Here is a 20757-nt window from a genome sequence, read left to right as displayed (position 1 = left end):
TAAAATTTAATTTTAAAATTTTATATATTGATATAAATATTTTTAAAATGAAATTTTATCTTATAACAAAATGTCAATTGTTTCATCTAAACCAGAAATTAAAATGTAAGATATTACAATTACTCTATTCAAAAAAATTATTTAGAAAATAAAAAGAATTCAAATGTAGCATATTTAAAAAAAATGAATATTAAAAACATTCTTATATCGCGAAAACATATATTTCAAAAACCTCAATATTTAAAACTTGCGAAAAACAAATTAAATTGCATTTGTTCCATAAGAAAGATTCAAATTACTTGAAAATATTTTAAATAACCAATGTATAGAAATAACTTCAAATTACATTGTTTCAAAAGTCTAAATCAAAAGAATTTAAAAAAAAAACTCAAATTTGTCTTTGTTATCTCACATATCTGTCATATTTATCTACAATATCATCTACTCATGTATAATACATTATACGATCACCGCCGATAATTTCATTTTCACAAACATACAAACACATACACGTATGTGGTAAACTACCGATAAAACAATAATAAAAACAAGGTTTAATACCTCTTTTGGTCCCTCGAAAGGGGGCAAATGTTCAATTGGGTCCTACCTTTTTTTAGAAGTTCAATGTGGTCCCAAATTTTGTAAAAAGTGTGCAATCAAGTCCTTTTTGGAAACGACGTTGATTTTTTAACGGAGTAGCTGACAGGGTGGACTGAAGTTAGCTACGTGGCTGTGAGTTCCCCTCATTCCAAGACCAAAGATCGCCGCTGAAGGAATAAACCAGAAGCTCCGTCCTTCGCCGCCGACGAACCAGGTCGAAGAAGTCGAACCATACCGCGAGGCCAGCCCTTCACCTGCAGAAAACCAGAACCAAAAACAAAAACCAAAACCCAGAGATCCAGCGGCCAACCTCAGCGAAGTTTCGTTGATCTCCGCAAACCTGTTGCTCGAGACCCACCGCGCGAACCACCATCGAAACCCCAAGGGTCGCGCCTCTGCCGCTGTGTCGCTCACAAGCTCTGCCGCCGTGGACCACCCCAAAGCTGTCGCGAGTTGTCCCAACGTGAGAGAAAGGAAGCTGCCATATGGTTGCAGAGCAGCGCCGAAGGAGAAGAAGAGAAGGGAAAACTATATCTTTCCCTCACATGAGCGTGACAAAGCAGACATAAGAAGAAGAGGGTAGAAAGAAATTGGGATTTCCAATTTAGGGTTCATAATCCTTTCAGATTGGAAGTTTTCCCTCTTAATTCTAATTTTAATTAGGTTCCTAATTTTCAAATTTAGGATTTTTCGAATTAGGAAAACCACGTATTACCCTCACACAGCCACGTAGCAAACTTCAGTCCACCCTGTCAGCTGCTCCGTTAAAAAATTAACGCCGTTTCCAAAAAGGACTTAATTGCACACTTTTTACAAAATTTGGGATCACATTGAACTTCTAAAAAAAGGTAGGACCCAATTGAACATTTGCCCCCTTTCGAGGGACCAAAAGAGGTATTAAACCTAAAAACAATATACATATGATATCAACCATAATCAAACACACGACAAGATACAATCCTACTGATTATATCATCCATAATCAAACACACATTAAGATACATACCTACTGATTATATCAATCATAATCAAACACCCCATACATATAATTAATAATAACAGGATTCCTAATCCTCTAAACACAACAAATCAATCATATTTGATTACTCGCTTCTTGAGCTTCGATACTCCATCCTCGATCCTCGATCGCTGATCCTCAATTATCACACACCTAGACCGCAATCTACTTGTTTGAAAACACCTATGTTAACTACCTCACTTAATACCATGACTATCAATATAACATTCCCCTAAAACTTCATCATCACTACGATCATCAACATGTGTACCTTTATCATGATTAACCCCATCATGATCATCACCATGAGCCTCCTCAATACCATAAACACCATAATGGAAAGAATCAATCTCACTCATATACCCTACCTCACCGACTATAGGCGCTCCTATAGCCCAATCTGTAGCCTCCCCTAAGATATGTTTGAGTAGTCCTGCAATCCAGCTAAGGAACATGCGTTCTTGCCACACAAGAACAAAGAAGCTACCATCACCCTCACATAAGGCAAGTTTAATACCCGAATAACCAAAACTTGTACATAGATAAAAAAACAAAATTTACTAGGTACAACGAGTAAACCTATCCTCCACTCTCATGCTTATCAATCACATACTCAAGTACATCCCAACACTCATCCTTAACTCTTAAAAGAAACATACTCAACTCTTAACACAATTTTATTTCTAAGACCCCTATTTTCACGGGTCTTACATTCACCCCTCCTCAGAAGAAATTTCGTCCCCGAAAATTGTAGTCATCGGAAAACATGCAAAATGCTAAACTTCATAAACTTTAAGCACATAATTTTCATAATACAATAACAACAATAATTCCTGAACATATCAAAAGAACATCACAACAACTGCTCAATGTATTTTACATCATATAAAACAAAAACTAGAATCTATTCACAACTATAAATAACATGAAAACTTTACGTATATATTCCCATTATGCAAAAAACAAGTTACAAAAATTCACCATAAAACTAAATCAATTCTACCACAATTTACATATAGATCTCCAAACCATAGCATGCCCACTTAACAACCACCTATAATTCATAACACATCGACATGACGTCATGTACAAGTTTAAACACCCAAATGCAGGTTGATCATGCTTACATTATAACATTATACTCATTAAAACAATATTTCAAATAACCACTCGCAACAAGAGGCATACTGTCATGCTTCAACTTTATAAGATAATCTTCGACTTAAACATTGTACAGTCAAGGCCTACATTCATACTAGCATGAATCACCTATAATGCAAAATGAATCTAGTATGACAATCAATATTAACTGACCATACTCGAACACAGTAACACAATCCTTCATCCAAAGTATATTAATTTCACAGAAAACACACTATTTCAATACCTTGTAGTCATTTACTAATATGCAACAAAGAAACCAATCCAATTGTAATTATTTACAATATAAAGTTCTTTAGAGAAAACAACATGCATTTCAACTATGTACTACTTAAAATGCACAAAGAAAAATAATTTATATTACACTCTATACATTTGTAAGGTTGTCCATAACTTTTTGCTAATTTAACGTGTGAGTAAAGTCTTACTTATAATCACACAAAATTTAGAATCATTCTAAATGTCAAGCAAGTGCAAGATCACTTTGAATAAAACTAACAAAAATATAAACAAAAATAATTATTAAGTGATTATGTAATAAGAAATGTTGTTCACTTGAGTCATCATCATTAGAAAGTTTGTTGAAAAAAAAGTGCTGATATATTTTATTAGAGTGGATTCTCAGTAGATATAGATTGATTCAGTAGATATAGATTGATGTTTGTTAAGATTTCAATGAAAATAATTTTTTAAAATAATTAAATACATGATTAGAAATTTTTGAAGTGAAAAAGAATAATTAAAAACAAAAAGAAAAGATTAATTAAATTAAAGAGATACTTTGAGTGAGACCCTTGTGGAACTATGAATTAGGATTTGGGAGGGTTTTAGTAGAGCATATAGCGAAGTTACACAGCGAAGTGAAACGCCTAATGGGATAGTGTCAGAAGCAGAGGTGAGAAAATGGGATCAAAGGCGAAGAAGAATGGTTCAGCAGCAGAGGACATTCTTGAAACCCTCGGAGACTTTACTAGCAAAGAGAACTGGGACAAGTTCTTCACCCTCCGCGCCGATTCCTTCGAGTGGTACGCGGAGTGGCCCTACCTCAGAGACCCTCTCCTCTCCCTCCTCCGTACCCTCGCACACCCTCTCCCCCTCCCCCTCCTCGTCCCCGCTTGTGGCAACTCCCGCCTCTCCGAGCACCTCTACGACGCCGGCCACACTGCCATCACGAATGTCGACTTCTCCAAGGTCGTCATCTCCGACATGCTCCGCCGCAACGTCCGCGACCGCCCTCTCATGCGCTGGCGCGTCATGGACATCACCGCCATGCAGGTCTCTCCGCCGCCCGCCCGCTCTTTTAGTTTTCCTGCTCTATTTGACTTTCTTTTTTCTTAACGGTTCTTTTGTTTTGGATGGTGCAGTTTGAGGACGAGAGCTTCATTGCGGTTATTGATAAAGGTGGATTAGATGCTTTGATGGAGCCCGAGCTTGGCCCCAAGTTGGGGAACCAGTACCTATCTGAGGTAGGTTTTTCTCTATTTTGTTTTACCATTATGTGTGTATCTATCGGATCATCTTGTTGCATTCTTATTTTCCTTGCTTATATAGGAGAGATACAAACATGGCCTGAATAATAATTGATTTTGTGGATTGGTTATTGTGTGTTGGTAACTTAGTTTTTTTTTTCTCTTAATATTCAGGTGAAGAGAGTTTTAAAGCCTGGGGGCAAGTTTGTGTGCCTCACCCTGGCTGAATCTCATGTACTAAGTAAGTTTTCTGAATAATTTTTTGCCATAAAATATTAGTGAAAAAAATGTGATATGCAGATTATATAATTGAATACTATGTGGTGGTATTTTTTTGACTGGCTTTTAGTGCTTGCTTCAATTGCAGAATTGTTATTTTTCTTTAATAGAACTCTGAAGCTTTGTCTGTCGTTAATTAAATCTGGATAGGGTTTAGTTCTAGTGTTGAGTTTGTTCTTACAGGCACCATTCAATTCATTCTTATCATAGGAAGTATCACTTTCCAAGCATGTTTAACAACATCAACCTGACTGTCCTTTCTGATCTGTTATATTACCCATGATCTGGAAATACCAGATAAAGGACCAAAGGTTGATTTTGTTTGAGCTTTGCTTACTGCATTCTATGACATCCACAGAACATGGAGTCATAATTTGTAATTTGCTGTTGTGTTAGTTACCCCTTATAAACTGTTTGTCACATAATACCTCCTATCTCCTGTATGACATGCTAGAAAAGAAACATGCTATCAAAACTAAAGGAGATGTTGTTATCTTAGTTTCTGTTTCAATTGATTGTATCTGTTTTTTTTCCTCTGCATTGCAATGAAATTATTTGCTAATGGTTTTCATGCAATCTTTTTCATTTTTTGACATGCTTGGTTTTGTGTGATTGGAAATATAATTAATTCACAATTTACAGATCTACTTTTCTCAAAGTTCCGACTTGGGTGGAAAATGAGTGTTGATGCCATACCTTTAAAGTCTTCTGGTAAACCTAGCCTTGAAACGTTTATGGTGGTTGCGGAGAAGGAGCTATCTACTGTTGTGCATCAGATTACATCATTGCTTCATAGTTCTTCTCTTAATTGTAATTCAAAACAGGTAGAATATCTGCACTACACTACTACTTTTTGTTGAGTTCTCACAGATGTAAGAGCTTTCTTAAAATATGTATTCATGGATGATTAGTTTTACAGTTGTTATTAGTTGCTAAAGTTGTAAGTTTTATATAGGAAGGAGGAGTAGATAAAGGGCTCTGAATATTGTGATATGGAATTCATTTTACGAAACATACAAAGTACTACTAAGGCAAGTTCAAACCACTGAATAAAAGGATTTGTAATCCTAAACTCATCAGGAAACACAATAAAACTGAAAACATCTCCTAAGATTGCTTCTTAGTTAAAGCTTAGAGGACCAGTTAATCAAGTAATATATGCATGATATTTTAAAAATGCTGTGAAGGTTTTCTATGATATTTTTTAGATATTCTATTTCTATCTTAACTTTTTATTATTTTCTGTTTTTGTTTTTATTTTTCAAGGTTTCTGGATTTACTGAAGCCCTTCAAAATGAAAACCTAATTCGTGAAAAGTACTCTAATGACTCTGGGTTATTATATTCTGTGGAAGATCTGCAAGAGGATCTGCTAAAGCTTTCTCAAGGTCGGCGATTGCAGATAACTTTGGGTGGACCAGGGTGCTCTACTTTTTCTTATAGGGCTATAATTCTTGATGCTGAGGAACTGGCTGACCCTTTTACATATCATTGTGGGATTTTCATTGTGCCTAAGGTGTGTTTTTGCAGAGATATCTTTTTACCTTTTTGATGTTATTATAGTTTTGTTTTTGAATGTGCATGTTTATTATAGAGGTAGGGATGCTGGTTAGTTGGCAGATAGAAGGGTTTCAACTATATCTTAGTTTTTTTTTTCTTTCCATTTAATTTTATTTATTTATTATTTGAGTAAGATGTGCGTCAATATGTATCTATAGAGCTGATTCTACAGATGTCAACTCTTCTTTGATATCTATTTGCAGTTTACACCTAGGGCTTCCAATTATGAAGTTTTTCTGTTTGAATTTGATGACTGAATGTTAAATCTCAGATTCGTGCACGGGAATGGCTTTTCTATTCTGAAGAAGGACAGTGGATGGTGGTCAGAAGCTCCAAAGCTGCTCGGCTCATAATGGTACCATGCTATTAATAAAGTTACAGTTTGCTGGTATTTTTTAACATGTCACGTTACTTTTGTAATTTAAGCTTCCTAGCTGATCTGTGACTTCAGGTTTTCTTGGATGCCAGCCATTCAGATACCAGCATGGAGGAGATTCAGGTAGAAACATCAAGTTATAGTTCATGGACATGGCATTTAAATATTAACTGTGCTGTTTTTTACTGAATTGTGTTTGTCATCCCTTTCTAGAAGGATTTGTCTCTGTTGGTTACACCGTTGGCACCTGCAGAAAATGACACTGGAGCTCAAATACCGTCTGTATCTTGTACAATTGCACTTTTTGTGTTTTGTCATTTATTTCTAACAATGTTAACATAAATGTTTAGTTTTTTTCCTTTTTTCTATGGATACCAAAGTATTCAAATGTGTTTTATTATGCATTATAGTTGTTACTATGCTGTAAACCATTTTTGACAAGTGCTGTAGTCTTACTTTTTGCATGTTTGGATCAGATTATTCCTGTGGAAGTAATTATTTCGTTTTTGTCGAAATCTCTCCCTAGAAGTTGACTAACAAGCTTTTATTTCTTCAGAATAAGCTGAAACAAACTCACATTGAACACTATGAATTACATTTATTCTCACAAATTCTTGAATACATGCCTACAGTTTCATGATGGCAAGTGAGGGGCTCAAGGAACGAAACATCATTCACAAGGTTAGTAACTATAAACATAACATTGTTTCTGTTTTGTTCTTTTGATGAACTTTGTTTTAAATAGTAGTTTATTGTGATAAAAATATCTTCAAGATAAAGGTACCATTAAGATAAAGTATCTTAAGAATCTTTATATATATATATATATATATATATTACATATTTTGTTTCCTTATTTTGGAGAGATTGATTGCTACATATAGAGGAGCTCAATTGTAATTGGTGTCATTGTTATCAACAAAATTATTTTCTTGTTTCCTTGTGTAGTTCAAGTTGGTAAGATAGGCTTTTGATGACTTTGATATTATCTTAAGTAAACTTTAAGCCTAACTTAACTTTATAAAACCGACTTGTAAGATGAGGTTTGTATCTATTTATATACTATTAAGTCTTAGCTCTAGTCAATGTAAGATCTCCAACAAATGAAAAGAGGAAGAATCTTCAAATTTCTGTTTGGCTTGAACCATGAGTATGACTGAAATAGGGTATCAAATCTTAAGAAAAGAAAAATTGCCACCATTACAATAAGTATGTTTTTATTGTAACGAGAACTTAGAAAGTGTAAATTAAATCTAACTCAACCTTATAAACCAATTGGTAAGTTGAGGTTTGCACCAATTTATATATTATAATTTGTCATATCTTTAGCAGATGTCATATCTTTAATGCATCCTTCCACATTAAAGAGTAGATATCTCAAGTGTGAGACTAAATACTTAAAGAGAATATACAAGAAAAAGATCTTAAGAGATCTTTACTTAATTCTCTCTACTTGTTCATATATTTTTAAGGATTAATTGCTTAGAATAGAAGGTTAGTAAAAGTGGAAAATGTAAACCCTAGGATGCTAGGTTACATATAGATACAACATAAAACAACTTTTTCTTAGAAGATGGTATTAACTATTCTAATAGAGGACATGATCTAGAGGGCTTTCACATTGATTCAATCATTGTTCGTAGAGAAACAAGATCCTCTTTGTAGGCTTTTATATCATGGTCGTGTTGAGTTGGAGAAATGAATTGATTTGTTTATGGTTTGCCTATCTCTGAGGTTCTACTGTTGCCTCGCATTCAAGGACTATCCCTTCCATGGAGTTTGAAACACCTTTCCTTAGTATGTCCAAATTTTTTACATTATGAATAATATTCTCCTTGGTTGTCATAGTATGTCTAGAACTTTCTTGTTGTCATGGCAAAGTTTATGTTGGAGATTCCTTCATCATACATGACAACCCTTTGAGTTTCTTCTACTTAAGATTATAAACAGCGAAATATATTTTGGAGGGCTTGAGAGACCTCTCTCATAATCTTCTATATATAATGAAAGAATATATGGGAGATTAAGAGACTACACCAGACGCCTAGGTACAGAACTAGGTACGACTATAGGTACAACTAATAGATTGTCTAACATACTACATCCTACTTAGCCTTAATGATGATACATAGATATAATTATTCTAACACTTCTTTCTATTGCAATAGAAAATAATTATCTAACAAATTGAAAGTGACAGACACTCCATGTAGATACTCTAGACAAAGGCCTTGTGGTTACAACCTGTGTCTCTATAGGACTACAAATAACAAACGTTTCCACTAAGGGTCTTCCTCATGGAAGATTAGGTTCTTGTGAGAAAGTTGGGAATGATTGAAAAATTCATTTACCAACTTAAATGGGAGTGTTGTAAATAGGGTTTATTGGGACAAAAATTTCTTCAGGATCTTTGTATTAAGATGAAATATCTTTAGAATCTTCTCATTTATTTTAGCATATTTTGTTTCCTTATTTTTGAGAGATTGATTTTTGCAAATATCATTGTGGTTGTGTTTTGTAGGTCACATCTTCATTAACTGGATCAATTATTGTTGAAGATGTAATTTATGAAAATGTTGATAGTGAAGTCAATTGTATTTTTCCTTCTAGAGAGTTGGTCTTTCGTCGTCTCGTTTTCGAGAGAGCTGCAAATTTGGTGCAGTCTGAAGCTCTTCTAAAAGATGAATCGCTGCCTACAAAATTGGTTAGTGAGTTGGGGAGGAAGAAAAAGAATGCATCTTCCAAATCCAGAAAAAGTGGATCTCAGAGACACAATGCTGGTAATTATTTTCCCCTTGACTCTCGTGTATTCAAACTGTTCAATGTTTATTGCTGATGCAACTCCTGCAAGAGTTGCTTTGACATTAGTGACAAGGCCTGAGTTTGTTAATATATAATGCATATTTGTTAGGGAGTGGAGAGTGTATGAGAGGAGGAGAAAGAATTAATGACCTAACTGTTTAGCAGTTAGGTGAGGTGGGAAGTGAGGCTTTGTATAGGTCTTCCTCCAGGGACCACTGTGCTTCATTCCCTGCTCCAATCCATTGCCAGACGCACCCACATGCCTGACCTCTTCCTGGAACGTTCGTTTCACACGTCTGTCTCCGTTTGTGTATATTTCATTGTTTCGGCATGACGCACTTACCGGCAGTCTGTCTCCGCTTGTGTATTTTTCATTGTTTCGGCATGACCCACTTGCCGGCGAGCTCTCTGCCTTCTTCCTCACACCCTTTTTAAGCCCATTTCAAGTACTTTTCCCATGGCTTCTGGAAGCTCACACTCAAGTACCTCCTTTGAAGTTACTTTTACCACTGTTCCGCTAATTCTATGTGAAAAATTGATCGGGACAAGCAACTATAGCTCCTGCGCCGCTGTTGTCCAGCTATGGTTTTAGGGTCAAGGCCGTGCTGACCACTTGGGATGCTGTGACACATTATTCAATACATAAAAAATTGTCCAAGATGAGGATTATTGTATGAAGACAAAGGCAATACTAAGATCACTTGTTACTCAGATGCGGATTGGGCAGGATCACCATCAAATAGAAGATCCACTTCTGGTATTGTGTTCTTATCAAAGGAAATCTTATCTCATGGAGAAGCTAGAAGCAAAATATAGTTGCCAGATTTAGTGCAGAAGCATAAAATCATGCTATGACAGCAGCCACTTGAGAGCATACGTGGCTTAGGCAACTACTACTACAGATAAAAATAGGGGACATCCATGAAACAAAGCTTATTTGTGACAAGGGTTTCTTTGCTTGTTGGGTCAGAGTGGGTGTTGCTTTTTATGTCAGACTTTGCGGTAGGTATTAGGCCTGCAACTTAGATTGGCCACTGTCCAACCCAACAATATTAATTAAGCATAGATAAGTACAAATTTTTTTTCCGGGAGGGTTTATTTATATTTTATACCATGAAAGATTATAAAGTACTTAAAATATTTAAAACTGTTTAAAAAGTATAAATATTAGTAAATAATTATATTACATAATATGGATAAATCATAAAATGTAAGTACTTATAATCTTTGTTTCATGCAAAGAGGATTTTGGATGAAAATGATATGTTAAAAATTGTTTAACAACAGTATTAGAGAGCGGATTTTTACAGTTTCAACACTGTTCCTTTTTTAGCTTGCAATATTTGCTTGTGTTTTTCTTGCCACTGTAATTTTTTTCCTGATTTTTCAGGAGCAAGTAACCAGTTGACAGTCTACCATGGCTATGTAGCTAGTTCTTATCATACAGGAATTATTTCTGGATTCATGTTGATATCTTCTTATATGGAAACTGTGGCATCAAGTGGGAAAATGGCAAGTATTTCTGACTTTTATTTAGGGAAATTGCAATAAATGAGCTGTGGTTTCAATAAAATATTTCCACTGTTAAACAATTTAATTGTTCAACTGGTTAATGATATGTGCAAAGAGCACTTGATGTTTATTACAGTAACTATTCTCTAATTATTTATATATTTGTTTTTATCAAGAACTTTTTTATGGTGCAATCTCTGCTTTATCTTCATTTTTTAAGGAATTTTATTAGAGTAAACCTGCAGTCCCTAAATTTTAGTATTAATCACTTTAGTCCTAGCTATGTAAAAGGCCATTCTCTTTAAGGGATTTATTTACCTCCTTAAGGTTGAAGTGAGTGTCTTTTATGGGTGGAGAGATTAGTGTTGAAATAACTGCATAAGTATCAATTTTTTGGTGCATATCTTAAGTAGGTGGGAACACATGATAGATAAAGTTGATGGAATTGGCTATCGTGATGCTGATTGGGAAATTTCACTTGTCTGATATAATATCAAGTTCAGGGAATTTTGTCTTTGTTGGAGTGAAAATTCATGTATGGAAGGATAAATTATCAAGTGATGCACAAACTATTTTCTAGTTACATTAAGTACTGTAGTTTCCAATAATTGGTAATTGTAAATACAAGTCAAATTAACTTGTTTCAAATTCTTTAAAAGATTCATGATCTAAAACATTCTCTTGTTCATTATTGCTGATATATTCAAGTGGCATATCTCAGGTAAAAGCAGTAATAATAGGTCTTGGAGCAGGTTTACTTCCCATGTTTCTTCATGGTTGTGTCCCCTTTTTAGAGATTGAGGTAATATGTTTTTCCCTGTTGTGCCGTGAGGGGAAACAGTTGGAGTTCAGACCACGTCCCTAATGATCAATTCTTCTGATGATTAATATCACATGGTTTGATAACGATTTTTACCTACAGACTGTGGAGTTAGACCCCGTGATTGTTGATATTGCAAAGGACTACTTCAGTTTTATGGAGGATGAACGACTAAAGGTAGTTAAATATGCATTCCTGTATTTCTCTTGACATATTGTGGAACATTAATGTCAAATTAGGACTGGTCAAAGTGAAGGCTGATTGCTAACTTTCCCATCCCTTGTAATCATACAATGTTGACTGTGGCAAGTAATTTTGATTTCATGATTTTTCTTTTCTTTTCTAAAACCAAATGTGCGTGTATGCAAAAATGTGCAACTACAGACTGAACAACTTATATTTTACTTGTGGGGGGTGGGGGACTGTGTCCAGAATACTAAAACACTGTAATTTAAGAATTTTTGAATTTGTCTCATGATAGGAGATCACAATATGACTTATTGAATCTTGTGACTTTGGGGAATCCAGGTGCACATAGCTGATGGGATCCAATTTGTCCAAGAGATTGACAATTCTGGAGTGGCTCAAATTCATGGAAAAAGTAATGACTGTAGTTACACAGAGTCTCCTTTAAATGAAAGTTCTACTGTGTCTCATGCTGGTGTAGAACTTACAAAAGTTGATATCATTATTGTTGATGTGGACTCTTCGGACCCAAGGTGAACTGAATTATGCATTTGGTTATTACATTAAGATATTAAAGAATGGCCAAGAAAAATGGTATTAGGCCGTCATGGGATTTGAAAAAATATCTTCTGTGATTTTAGAGAATCCTATTTATTTATTACATGTTTTGTACAGCTCGGGATTGACATGCCCTGCTCCAGATTTTTTGGATGAGTTTTTTCTTGAGACTGTAAAGGATAAGTTGTCAGAGAATGGTCTCTTCGTCGTCAATTTGGTGTCACGGTCCCAAGCCATTAAGGATATGGCTCTCTCGAAAATGAAAAAGGTAAAAAATAAATGAGTGTCATGATATTCAGTTTGGACCGAGTTTTAATGTCTGGATCTTTAATTTGTTTGATTAAAGATTTATTATTAGCATGTTTAACAGCATCTCTATTTTTTCCCTTTGAACTGATTAAATGCAGTTTTTTGGTGCTTTTTTTGGTATTTTTGGACTGAAACTTATGTTGATCACTTGACCCTTTATTCAAACCCTTACTATGTGGATTACCCGGTAAAATTTCAATCATAGTTGGAATGTAATACTGAAATCATATAAGCTTTGTCCTTTTCTTTCTTGAGAGAAGCAAAATTTATAATGGCCAAAGGTTCCCGGGTTGGGTAATATAAGGAGATCGTGAAGTGGCAGTACGTATAAACATGAAAGTCCCAAGTGGCCATGGAAACATTAACATACTTAGAGGGTAGGGCATATGTTTTCCTTTGAAGTTTTTCTATCCAATTAATGACAAAATGATGGCAAACACCAAACACTATCAACACACTTTGAAAAATTCACTTACTTTGCTCTTGCTAAAACCGCTTCAATTCTTAAAGAAAAGTACTCCAAATTTTGAGGCTTTAATTATTAGTTATTAAAGAGTTTCTCTGTTTGTTTAATTACACAAGTAAATCCTTTAATTATAATCATTCAAAGTATAATATAGGGAAACCTAGTAATGGGTAATATTTAATTATTAGTTATACATATTTCCCTAATTACTAAAATCAAATTATATATTTTACATTTCATCTCAAGTTGGAGTGTATGTCATATGAGCCAAATTTGTTACAAATGTGATCAACCTGAGAGCTCTTTATGGATTCAGTGATCATGTTCGCAAGTTGGTCAATGGAGTTGAGAAAGTTAGTGATGATTTTTCTAGAGAGCATCTTCTCTCTCACAAAGATAATAAATTCTGTGTTTAGTTTGCTCATGGAAGACTAGGTTGGATGCAATGTAAATGGTAGTTTCATTGCCACATATTAGTGGAGTATCTTGTGTATCTCGAAATTTAAGAGATGGAGAGGTTATTTAAGCCATGTAATGTTGTAAGCAGCTGCTGCCATAGCTGGTACTCAACTTCAACACTGGATACAACTACTGTTGTTTTCTTCGTGCTCCTCCTCCAACAAATCTAGTTCCCATCAATGAAAACACAATAACCATAAGTGGACCTCCTATCTAACGGTGATTCTAATCAGCACCAGAATAATAAACAATTTTGGATTTGACTTTATCTGCATATATTAAACCGTGACCTGGTGCATTTATGATGCGTCAAAGGATGTGTATCACAACATTCCAATAACCATCACATGGGACCTTTAGGAATTGGCGAACTATACTACCTGCATTTGTGAATGTGATGTCTGGTCTAGTGACATAAATGTAATTAAGTCTGTCTAATAGGTGATGATATCTTTCAAGGTTTTTCAATTGTGCCCCTTGACCTGAAAGAAGCTTCAAATAGGATCCATAGTACTGTTGTTGTGGCGACAACCGAATATATTAATTATTGGTGATCCAACATTGACTAAATATTTGGTCAAATTATATTATATAAATGGATGCAAACCTTATCTTACAAGTTTGAGGTTGAATTAAGCTTAAAGTCTATTTTATAGAATGCTATCAAAGATTATTGTTGTCTATTCTTACAAGGTTGGAAGGACTTATCATGCCATTTGCTATTGGACTCCTTTATTCACAAACTTGAGATGTTCAATCCTTGCTATGAGGGAGTTTGTTGAAGATCTCGTATATAATCAAGTTATAGTATACATATAGTGAGCAAATATCATCTTACCAATTTGATTTTATAAGATTGAGTTAAACTTAAAATTTGTTTTCTATGGTTGTTTCTAACGTTTATGACTTATTTTTTATTGGGGAATTGAATTGTTATCATTTAATATAAATTTACAGGTGCTGAGATAAATTCAGAATTATTCTGAAGAGTTCAAGTGGGTATCAGACCATATTTCCTTTGTGAAATGGCAATACTTGTTATTAACATAAAAATTGTAATCCCAATATAATAATGTCCTGTTGGCCAAGTCTTCAGATAGAGATTCTCAGCTGTTTGAAAGCTTTCATGCTTATATCTTATTAATGGTATCATCTGCATAGGTGTAGTTAGTGCCAGGTAAACAATATGATTCGTCCTATTGAGACCTCTGGGAATGCAAATTGCTTTTTGAATCACTCCAGAGGCTGAATTGCAGCCTGAATTGAACTGAATCATGTGATTCTGGACAGAAGCGGGTCACACCCAAAGTGGGTGGGGTCGTATGACCCAACCTTAACATGCTGAGGTAAGGACAAACTGTGACTAAACCATCAAGTTTTAAAGTGGATAATATTTTAGATACGATGACTGATAGCCTCCTCCTCCAAGCAAGGAATTCCAAACTAGAAGAGAGACTATGGTGATGGTAAAGATGTGGAAGCAAAGGTGGATAAAGGGTAATGGTGGAAGCAAAGGTGGATAAAGGGTAATGGTGGAAGCAAAGGTGGATAAAGGGTAATGATGCTCAGGGTTTTGGTGATTAGGTGATGGTGGGATGGTATTTTTTGGTGCTCTTAGAGAGGTTGGACCAACTCTAAAGGAAGGTGCTTAGAGGAGGCCACATGAAATGCTCTAACCTTGACTTTAGAGATTAATATGAATGACTCAACAATTTGACAACATTTTATTACTAATGTCAAAGTGAGAAACGAGGGTGGAAACTCCTCTATTTATAGGCTTATGGTATCTCTAATTTGTAGAAGAAAAACCCTAAAAGCACAAGCTTGGCCTAACTTGAAGACCAAAGTGAAAATCCTCTCCATTAGGAAGAAGACATGTGGTCACTATCTATGGAAAATCCTCTCCAATAAAAGCATGACACATGGCCACACTCACCACAGGTGGGATGTCCAACACTTGCTCACCAAGTTAGGTTAAAACTTTCAACACACACTAAAGACGTCCACTTGGGTCAACATTGGGTGTTGACCTTTGTTGGCCCAAGTTGACCAAAAACCCTACACTACTTGGCCCAAAATACAAGGTCCAAAAAGAAACCATAGACTACTTGACCTAAAATATAGGACCCAAAAGGAAATCCTAGACTACTTGACCCATAATACAAGACCCAAATTATTCCTATTTTACTATATGCTCCATGATGGCCTAAGAGAAAGAGTTTAGATCCATCTTCCACAGACGACTTCAATCCTTCTTGAATGTTCTTAGTCATGGCTAGGAGGTATGCCAACAATGACACTCAATTCAAGCAAACAATGTCAGATTTGGTAACTTACTATTCAAGTAGACACTAGGTTAGAATATTGGTGTGCCAAGTAGTGGCCGAGGTCACTCCAACCCATTTAGAATAGCTCTAAAATCCTGTATCATTTAGAAATCTAGGTCAAGGGTTGTTTATGTACCTTCATCCCTTAACCCATGAAGGTGCCTTTTCAGATTGAGACCGTGACGAACCACCTAGTTCTAGAACAATATTTCGGATATGATATGACAACCTTGATAGTGCATATAGACATGAGGTTGAAAAACATTGTATGTTTTCATTTCACATTTGTTTCTTTTTGCCTTCTATACATAATTCAATTTACGACTCTAAAATTTTAATTTTTGATTCAACTATCCGATTCTAAGAATTTACTTTTTGATTCACGACTTGAATCCTGGTTTAATTATCTTGATTTGCATTAATGAGATGGACGTACAATATACCTATTAGAATTAATCCTATATTGGGGTAGTAGAATGGCCTCTATGTTGAAGATTACAAATGCTATACACATATTGCTTCTGTACTTACAAGAGCCGAGATGGTCCTACAAGATAATGTCTCCTCTTCTAACTCGGCCAAGACCTTCACAAGTTCTGTTAGTCGGAGATGTGCTCTTATTCGAATGCCCAAGAAGGTGGTATGTCTGTATAAGGCACTCCAACATGCAAGTGATAGGTAGATATGAGTAGTAAATGTGCAATCAATGAAAACTATACCTGAAAATGCCTACCTATTTACGGTTTTAATGGGCTTTTTATAAAGATGGGCCAAGGTTAACCTGATCCGGTCATCCTAATATTTTATTAGTGCTTTCTCGGTTATATAGCTAATATGAGATGATATCATTCTTGGTAACTGACATCATTTCGGTTTCAAATGACAATTTCTATTTTAAGTATTATAAAAAATGTCAGCCTATTTTTTCTTGTATAATATTTCATTTATTTTTTATGCAGAGACATTTTTAGGTCGTTCGCCATTTCCCCTGGATGATGTTATGGACTATGTAAATATTTGTTTTGTTAATTATGAAGTATTGATTGTGGAATGATTTTTTCACCATGTCTTGTCAACCGAAATCAAGGTCTTTACTGTGCTTAAAGTGTAGTAATTCTGTAATTTCACTGTTTTTTTTTTGTCTTGTCTTTATATAGGTTTTCAGCCACCTCTTCTGTCTCCAGCTTGACGAGGACGTCAATGAGGTTCATTTTGCACTCAAATCGGAGTCCTGTATTGAGGATAACTGTTTCTCTGAAGCTTCTATTAAACTTCATAAATTGTTGGAGTTTAAACACCCAGAGATTGGTCAAAACATTATCAATGCGACAAAAAAGATCAGACGTTTAAAGTGAAAAAACTTGCTTGCTTTCACAAAGCGGAAGTCTTCTCAGCCAAATATTTGTCGTTGATCTGTGTATTGGACTCTCTAGACTGATGTTTAAGTGAGTTTTGATTATATTGTAGCACGGTCACCCTTTATTTCATGTGTGTTTGCTCAACTTTTAAGGGTTAGATAACGTTCCCTAGAGTAGCTCGCTGTGAATACTATTCTCTAGGCAATATATTTTTGGTCTAAATGTTTGGCTAACCATGAAAATTTTCCTGTGAAGACTTTAGAATTCTTTGAAGGTTAATGCTATTTCCTTGTAAGCATTTAATATTTTACATATATGAAATGCATTTTTGTTCTTTTTTTTTGTAGGAAGATTTAAAATTATTCTTCCAGAAAATAATTTTGAAGTTTGTCCTCTTGTAACCCCAGGAGGTGAATATCAAGGAAACTGCTTATCAATTGTTGGCAAGTATCCTTAGGTGTTGGGGGTTGCCGTTGGGATGATTTTAAAAAAATAATTCAAAAGTTGATCATTTTATCGCAAACATTTATGAAAATACGTAAAATGAGTAATAGTTTTTATGCCTTTTGGAAAATGCTTGTATTGAGAGTCATGTGTACTTTGCAATGATAATCTGAGTTATTGGTTTCAACTACCCTTGATGATGATAAAAAAATGCTACTGATTTATGACTGTTACTCCCTTCATCGTGTGCTCCCTTCACCTTTCCCATTCCTTTTTTGTCCTTTTTTGTAATTAAAAATTTTAAATTTCACCATAATAATTCATACGGAGTTCTTTTGTCCTTTTTTGTGATTAAAATTTTTAACTTTCACCAACATAATTCATACGGACGTCAGTATCCGTATTATTCTTGAATAGATATCAACATGACAAATATTTGAGTGATTCTCCTTACACCTAATTTATTCTGCACTTCCAACTTTTATTTAATTTCCATAAACTTTGTCTCAGAAGAATCTTTAATCATCACACACAATTCTTACACTCCCTACGCATTTCATTTTCCTCTATCAGCGCACTTCATTTTCTTTCTCACCGCGCTTCACTTTCTTTCTCGTCGCACTGCATTACTCTTTGCTTCTCTTATGGCTGAAGCACTTCATTGCACTTCACTGCTTCAAATTTTTTATTTACTTTTGTTGTAGTTTTTTTCTAATTCTTTATCAATTTATTATTAATCTGTAATTGTTTTGATTATTTACAGGGAGAAGCACTCTTCATCGAGCAAGCAAAGTTAAAGAGTCTATTTTAGGTTAGAACAGTGGAACAACGTTGAACCGCACTTTGAAGTACGGCTAACCGAAATTCGAACCGGCGATCCTTTCGAACACCGACGACCCTTAACCACAGTTCGAACACCGGTTAAGGGTACATCGCATTTTCAACGTTGATTATGATTCTGCCGGAATGAGATTGTCCTTTTATTATCAATGGAAAAACACACACGAAGCACCAACCTTAGTGCAGAACGCGATTAAGACACAGAGAGATGCAATGAGAAAGCAAGAGGGAGAGGTGCAGCGACATAGAAAGGAAGACAAGGAGTGGCAAGAGAAGAAGGAAAACAAGGAGCGTAGAGAGAAGAAGGAAACAGAGCCGCCCCCAGAGAGCAAGAGAAGGAGTGCGGTGGGAGGAAATTGGAATGGGTTTTGGGGGTGTAAGGTTCGGCTTTCAATTTTTGAAAAGTAATCTCAAAAGATTCTTTCATTTTTTTTTTAAATTGTGAAGTATTCAGAAGGAAGGGTAATGTACTAAATTTGGAGATGCAGGAAGAATTCAGATAGGTGTAGGGAGAATTACTCCAAATATCTACTTAGGATAAGAGATAAGAGATCCGTTTATGTTAATATCCGTGGACGGAATATTTGTTTAAGAAACTTCTTCAGTAACACTCTCGTTTTCGTTCACAGGACAAGACGTTATTTTCTTCCTTCCTTCAACTTCCACTGTGACACTAACACAACAGTCATCCTCCTCCTCCTCCGGTGACCGGTCACCGCCAGGCAGCAATGGAAAGGGATTCATCTTCTGACGAAGTAGACGAGTCCATCCATCGGAAGGATAGGAATGCGCCTACGTCTCCCTCTTCCTTCCACTTCCAACTCCTCACTTCGCGAATCACTTCCAACTTCAACTTCCCTTTTCAGAAGAGATACCTCTTCGCCATTCTCCCTCTCTTCGCAATCCTCCTCTGCTACGTCATCCCCGATTCCCACTCGCTCTTCTCCCTCTCCTCCGTCAACCTCAATCTCCGCCACCATCAACCCGAGGAATCTCAATTGCGCGCCCTTTACCTCTTGCGCCAACAGCAATTAGGGCTTCTCCACACTCTCAATTCCACTTCCCAAACTCCCACTCTCAAATCCCTTCTATCCAACTAGATTTTCCTCAATTCACAGATTCAGCAGCTTCTTCTCAGTCCCTACACCCCTGCCACCTCTCTTTATTTTCGGAACGCCTCATGTGGAATAGTGGATCAGAACCTGCGAGAAAGGAGGACCATCGAGTGGAGGCCCGAGGCTAATAAATTTTTGGTTGCAGTGTGCGTCTCGGGGCAGATGTCGAACCATTTGATGTGCTTGCAGAAGCACATGTTCTTCGCGGCTCTCCTTAACCGGGTCCTGGTTATTCCAGCTTCAAGGTAGATTATGAGTACGAGAGAGTATTGGATGTGGAGCACATGAATAAATGCATTGGAGGTAAAGTCAAAGCAGTGATCTTCCTTCCAAGAGTTTTCTAGCATGAGGAAGAAGGGCAAGCACGAGGGTAAATTCTTGTGTTATTTTTCGCTGCCTCAACCATTTTGTCTGGACGAGGAGTATTTGAGGAAGTTGAAATCGTTGGGGCTTTTGTCTACGAATAGGCCTGCGACTGTGTGGGATGAAGATGCGAGGAAGTCAACCGAAATGTTGGAGGAAACGAAAAAAAAAAAAAAAAAAGAAAGCTAAGAGGAGAAAAGGAAGAAAACAGTGAAAGGGACAAATGAAGGTTATGTGAGGGTGTGGAGATACTGCAGCAGTGAAAAAAAAAGGGAATGAGAATGGGATTAAGATTTTAGATTAAAATAAGTAAAAAACAAATATTTATATAAGATTAGTTTTAAAAATAAGAAAAGTTGGAGAGGTACAGGATTACAATGTGGTGGTGGAGAGAGCAATATTCCTCTTTTGTAAGCTGAGTATGACTTTTAAAATTTTAGAAAAAAAAAGTGTTACTTTTTACCGTGTACATTTCTATGAATTCAAAAGAACAAATTTCACTTTTAATTCAAGTAACATTTGTTTATTTGTTGTGGTCTATTGCCCTTAAATTACCTTGTTTGAATATATTATTTTAAAAAACCAGACGGTTTAACGGTGAAAAAGCAAATGCGGATTGTATAATTTCAAGATTAAAAATATTACGTTGGATGGATGTTCCAGTGATGTAAAGGTCAATTTTTTGTACTTTTTTATTGCTAGGGAATCCTTCCGTTTCAAAGATGTTGTAGGTTGG

The 20757-nt window shown here is 35.6% G+C and overlaps 1 protein-coding gene across 4 annotated transcripts; it reads left to right on the top strand.

Moving 5' to 3' along the window:
- Positions 1-3595: 3595 nt before the first annotated feature.
- LOC108342913 (uncharacterized) lies at positions 3596-20528 on the top strand. Of its 4 annotated transcripts, none has more exons than XM_052876345.1 (17): positions 3596-4054; positions 4144-4245; positions 4423-4489; positions 5170-5351; positions 5794-6042; positions 6358-6441; positions 6538-6585; positions 6676-6740; positions 7095-7143; positions 8984-9242; positions 10655-10776; positions 11498-11578; positions 11699-11773; positions 12125-12315; positions 12458-12608; positions 16861-16910; positions 17059-17198. In XM_052876345.1, the coding sequence occupies exons 1-16, from the start codon at positions 3683-3685 to the stop codon at positions 16870-16872; spliced, it is 2109 nt and encodes a 702-aa protein (XP_052732305.1). In that variant the 5' UTR covers positions 3596-3682; the 3' UTR covers positions 16873-16910; positions 17059-17198. The 4 variants fall into 4 exon arrangements, 3 of the variants coding, with proteins under 3 accessions (XP_052732305.1, XP_052732304.1, XP_017436305.1); XR_001833446.2 differs by lacking the exon at positions 16861-16910 and adding an exon at positions 18467-20528 and having other exon boundaries at positions 3598-4054; positions 17059-17346; XM_017580816.2 differs by lacking the exon at positions 16861-16910 and having other exon boundaries at positions 3598-4054; positions 17059-17513.
- The last annotated feature ends 229 nt before the right edge of the window (positions 20529-20757 follow it).

Source organism: Vigna angularis, chromosome 1, assembly GCF_016808095.1.
Source record: "Vigna angularis cultivar LongXiaoDou No.4 chromosome 1, ASM1680809v1, whole genome shotgun sequence".
Taxonomy (NCBI): domain Eukaryota; kingdom Viridiplantae; phylum Streptophyta; class Magnoliopsida; order Fabales; family Fabaceae; genus Vigna; species Vigna angularis.
Note: the sequence above shows the minus strand (reverse complement) of the source record. Positions and strands in the feature narration are given on the sequence as shown.

Coding starts and splice junctions, on each gene's coding strand:
- LOC108342913 (XM_017580816.2), top strand. CDS start 3,683: ATGGGATCAAAGGCGAAGAAGAATGGTTCAGCAGCAGAGGACATTCTT. Junction 4,246..4,422: donor GGAACCAGTACCTATCTGAG/GTAGGTTTTTCT, acceptor CTTAATATTCAG/GTGAAGAGAGTTTTAAAGCC. Junction 6,043..6,357: donor GGATTTTCATTGTGCCTAAG/GTGTGTTTTTGC, acceptor GTTAAATCTCAG/ATTCGTGCACGGGAATGGCT.